Source organism: Maylandia zebra, linkage group LG15, assembly GCF_041146795.1.
Source record: "Maylandia zebra isolate NMK-2024a linkage group LG15, Mzebra_GT3a, whole genome shotgun sequence".
NCBI classification, from domain to species: Eukaryota; Metazoa; Chordata; class Actinopteri; order Cichliformes; family Cichlidae; genus Maylandia; species Maylandia zebra.
Window position 1 is genome coordinate 7,989,146 of NC_135181.1, and position 3,991 is coordinate 7,993,136.

Below are 3,991 nucleotides of genomic sequence, written 5' to 3' on the forward strand. Positions count from 1 at the left end.
GCCTTTTGTTTTTTTACTTTGAATAATTTTGTAAACGTGCTGATTTCAATTTCAGCTCATTTTTCACACAGATTGGTCCGTTAATGTGGTCTGCAAGGAGTACAATGCAAAACAATTATGGGGAGGTGGTGACAAGTGACAAGTAAATGGATTTCGAGGAAAACAAGAGGAAGCATGAGAGAAATGTGCCAATAGAATCACAGGAAAGCTGGTACAATCACATATTTAGGACAATAGCTAGAGAAAATCTTCCAAAGGCAACATTTACAAGGCCCACAAGCTCATTAGTTTATCCTTTGACATGAATTCATCTGCAGGCTGACAATGCAACATCTGCACACACACGTACAGGGTGGACATGAGACATTTTCTGATTGGGAATGTCTCCACAACAATCAGTTAAAGCAGTTAAAACATTACACACACACACACACACACACACACACATCCTGGGTAACCCTGCATACATGCTCTCTCTCTCTATCGCACACAAACTCTTTGTCTGCCTTTCCCCTCAGTTGGCTTCAGCTAAAACAACTGCAGCTCCTGTTTTCACGACCACGTTGAAAAAAAAAAAGTCATAGATAAAATCATTAATACCTAAGGGAGAGCTTAGCTGCTCATTTATACATGCAATTAGAACAGAATCAAGTGGAGGAGACTTAACAAAGGAACACCACACAGAAAAATCTTTCCACAAACCTACTCTCTGGTGTTTCATGGAAGATATTGTTGCTTTTTTGATTTTGTTTTTTTGAGACGTGATTTACCCCACCTTCAGTGATACACCAGATCACAATCCCAAGAAAATAAAGGCACTGTCTGACACTCATAGCAGAGGAGTAATAACAACACTGCAGAGATAAAGGCATTGCAGACTAATACAACATCGGTGCCATAAAAGCACACAGTGTGCTCCATCCTGATAAGAATTATACTATTATACTGTATGGAGGACATCTTGTTTACAATGCAGATAGAAACTATGTCCTACAATGCCAGCATAACTTTACTAATGTGGCTGTATGGCTGGTAAAACATCAGAGAGATCAAAATGTTTGGAAAAGACTGAATAGCAACAGGATAAAATCCACACAAATGAATATAGCCTGTGGACATAAAAAAAAAGGTTTTTTCCCATTGACTTAAAGCAGCCGCCTATACTGCAACTCTCAGATTCTATATGGATTTTTCATAAAGCCTTTATGTGTCTGATGCAAATGACCATTTTCTACCTCCAAATGATGTGGAGATATAAGACGCTTATTTGGCCGGAGGCAGGTCAGAAGGCACTAGAACATCAATAATTCAAAAGTGTGTGTGTATGAGTGTGTAAATGTGTGCATCTGAGAATGTGAGATGGTACATGTGTGTTTATGGGCGACCAAACAACACCTGATAGACCAAGTTCTTATTTTCAAATTTCAACCTCCATTTATTTGAATCAAAAAAAAAAAAAAAAAGAGAGATCAGGGTTAAATCCACTAAACTGAAATACAAAAATAAGGGACTCAAATCGAAATCAGTATATGAACACAATTTACACATACATCCAGTGCTGTGGAGCAGGATGACAGCATTGTGAAAATGACAATACTTTTGATATGGCAACAGGGGAGCTTGGTCAAGCCAAAATGTTTTGTTTAGGCAACTGCGTAATCAGCTAGGACTGTCTGTGAATTTGTGGCTTGGATCTATGTCGTGGTCTGTCCAGGTTTTAAAGCTAACAGTAAAAAAATAGAAGGGAGACTTCTCGAGAGCCATCCCAAATCCTATCTTTCAACCCCTCCCTCCCTCTCCTTCTGCCGGTCTCACCGTCTGGTCTGCTGCAGCAGGCACCCTATATACAGAAGGGGCCAATTCCATTATCCCGAGAAATTAAACAGAAACCAAACCGAGCCGTGCGCGCAATGTGGGGAGGGGTTGTAAAGGTGATTTCGCTTATCGGGAACAATGAGTTTCTTAGAAATCGTGTGTCCCACTCAGCACGAATTCTAACCAGAATGGGCGTTGTCTGTTTATATGGCCGCGCTCTCTTTTCTCTCAACACTGTATTTTGATGGAAATTCCACAGGGCGCCTTTGGTCCAGAAAAAAAAGAAAAGAAATAAAACCCAGGCCCCATCCGTGACAAACAGACAGTCCAACACCAACAGGTCCTTGCACGTGTGCGTCCGTGTGCTTGTGTGAAAGTACGTTATTGTGTGCGCAAAAGTGTGCGTCCGTGCGCTTTGGCAAAGAGGCGGCAGGGAGGGCGGGTGGAGGAGACGATATCAAACGGAATCCCTGATCACTCCTTGCCCCCGTTAACCAGAGAGAGCTCTTTGAGAATTCCACTGGCGTCTACTCGCCTTCTCTCCCGGATCATGTCCTCCAGGCTGCGAAAGACCAGAGTGTGCACCTCGCTGCCGGACAGATGCACTTTGAGGAAGTACTGCTGCTCCGCTGAGTGCGCTTCTCCCCCGGCTTTGAACTCCCGTTTCCCAAAGCGGCACCAGGCAGCGAAACTTTCCGAGTTGGTCCAGCATATCTCCTCGCTGTTCAGGCCCACGTGTCCCGCTGCGTTCTGCATCACTAGGTCAGGGGGTAGCGGCCGATAGCGGTAACGATTATTGACTATTCTCCCGTGGCGGCCGTTGCTGATCTCAAGCAGGCTGTCTTTGCGGATTTCGCCCTTGTGCAGATGAATGATTTGGTCATCCTGCTCGAAGATGACCCAGTGGGGGGCTTGCGCGGTGGCCACCAGCTCCAGCAGGTCCCCCGGTTTGCACATAGTCAGCAAAGTTTTGGCCGAGTACACATTCAAGTCCTCGTTCTCGCGCAGCTTGGAGAAGATGCATTCCTGGGAGCAGAAAGCCGAGTACTCCACCTCGCTGACCGATAAGGGTCCCTCCTCGGTCGGGCTGTGGTCCTTGGTGAATCCGCAGTCAGACGGAGTGCGGTCGTCCACCTCCTCCTCTTCGTCAGAGAAGAAGTAGGCGACGCCGACTCGAAGCTCGTCCTTCTCCAGCCCGGACGGATCCCCCGTGGGCAGTTCGCTGTAGTTGAGGTGGGTGATCCGATCCAGTTGATTTCCCATCAATGACCTGGCAAGGGAGAGGCATGGACTGCGGTGTCTGGGGGGACAGGGAGAGAGCACGGGAATGAGAGCGGGTGTCATAAGCTGTAAAATACGGAATCAAACAAACGTGTTAAACGTTCACACAACAAGACCGTTGTTCACAAACGCTTTGCTACATGTGGATGATTTTGCTCGGTACTGGAGAGAAGTGGAAGAAAGCCCTCAACAGTTCTCAGCACTATACAGAGAGACAGGAAAACTCGAAATAGTGCACTGATGATTTACTGCCCCTTGCCCTCTTTGCACATATGAGTCAGCCACTAATTAGGGCACAATGTATAAAAGCTGAGGTGATTCACGTGCAAACAAAAAGAAGAAAAACGGAACAAGAACGGCAGCTGAAACTGATGAGAGAAACTGCTGTAAATAAAAGGCAACCTGGTGCCTTTACGAATAGCGCATGGCAAGAGAGAGTGAGGGAAGAGGATACCTGTGCGCTCCCAGGGCAAGCGGTTAAATATCCTTGTGGTCCATTAGTACAGAGGGCCGCGCAGTCCCCTGCTCTCCTTCTTTCTTTTTGTTCCTTTCCCCTTTCTTCTCACTCTTATCCCTTACTCTTCGCACCGCTCACTGTGCGGTCCGGCTGTCGTGAGCTCGTGCTTCACTTCTACCAGAGCCACCTCCGTTTAAGTACCAAGGAGAGCTCCGCCTCTCCCTCCGCGCTCCGCCTTTAGGTTGTTTTACTGGAGCACAGTCACGGCTCCATTACCGCCCTGCCAATGAAAAATGCCGAGGAGTATGCCAGTCAATCAGATGATCCAATTAGGGGCGCTTAGGGCGGCTGGCGGCGATAGGCGACTGTTACCGTGGCATGGTTTTTGTTGTCAGAGAGCTGAGGAATTCTCTACATGATCAGCGGAGTCCGCGTATA

The 3,991-nt window shown here is 46.7% G+C and overlaps 1 protein-coding gene across 1 annotated transcript; it reads right to left on the bottom strand.

Annotated features, from left to right (window-relative positions):
- Positions 1–263: 263 nt before the first annotated feature.
- On the bottom strand, positions 264–3,717 carry lratd1 (LRAT domain containing 1). The gene is made up of 2 exons (XM_004541958.3): positions 3,551–3,717; positions 264–3,115 (listed from the first exon to the last, which is right to left on the bottom strand). Exon 2 carries the CDS (start codon positions 3,076–3,078, stop codon positions 2,290–2,292), a length of 789 nt encoding a protein of 262 aa, XP_004542015.1. The 5' UTR covers positions 3,079–3,115; positions 3,551–3,717; the 3' UTR covers positions 264–2,289.
- Positions 3,718–3,991: the final 274 nt, after the last annotated feature.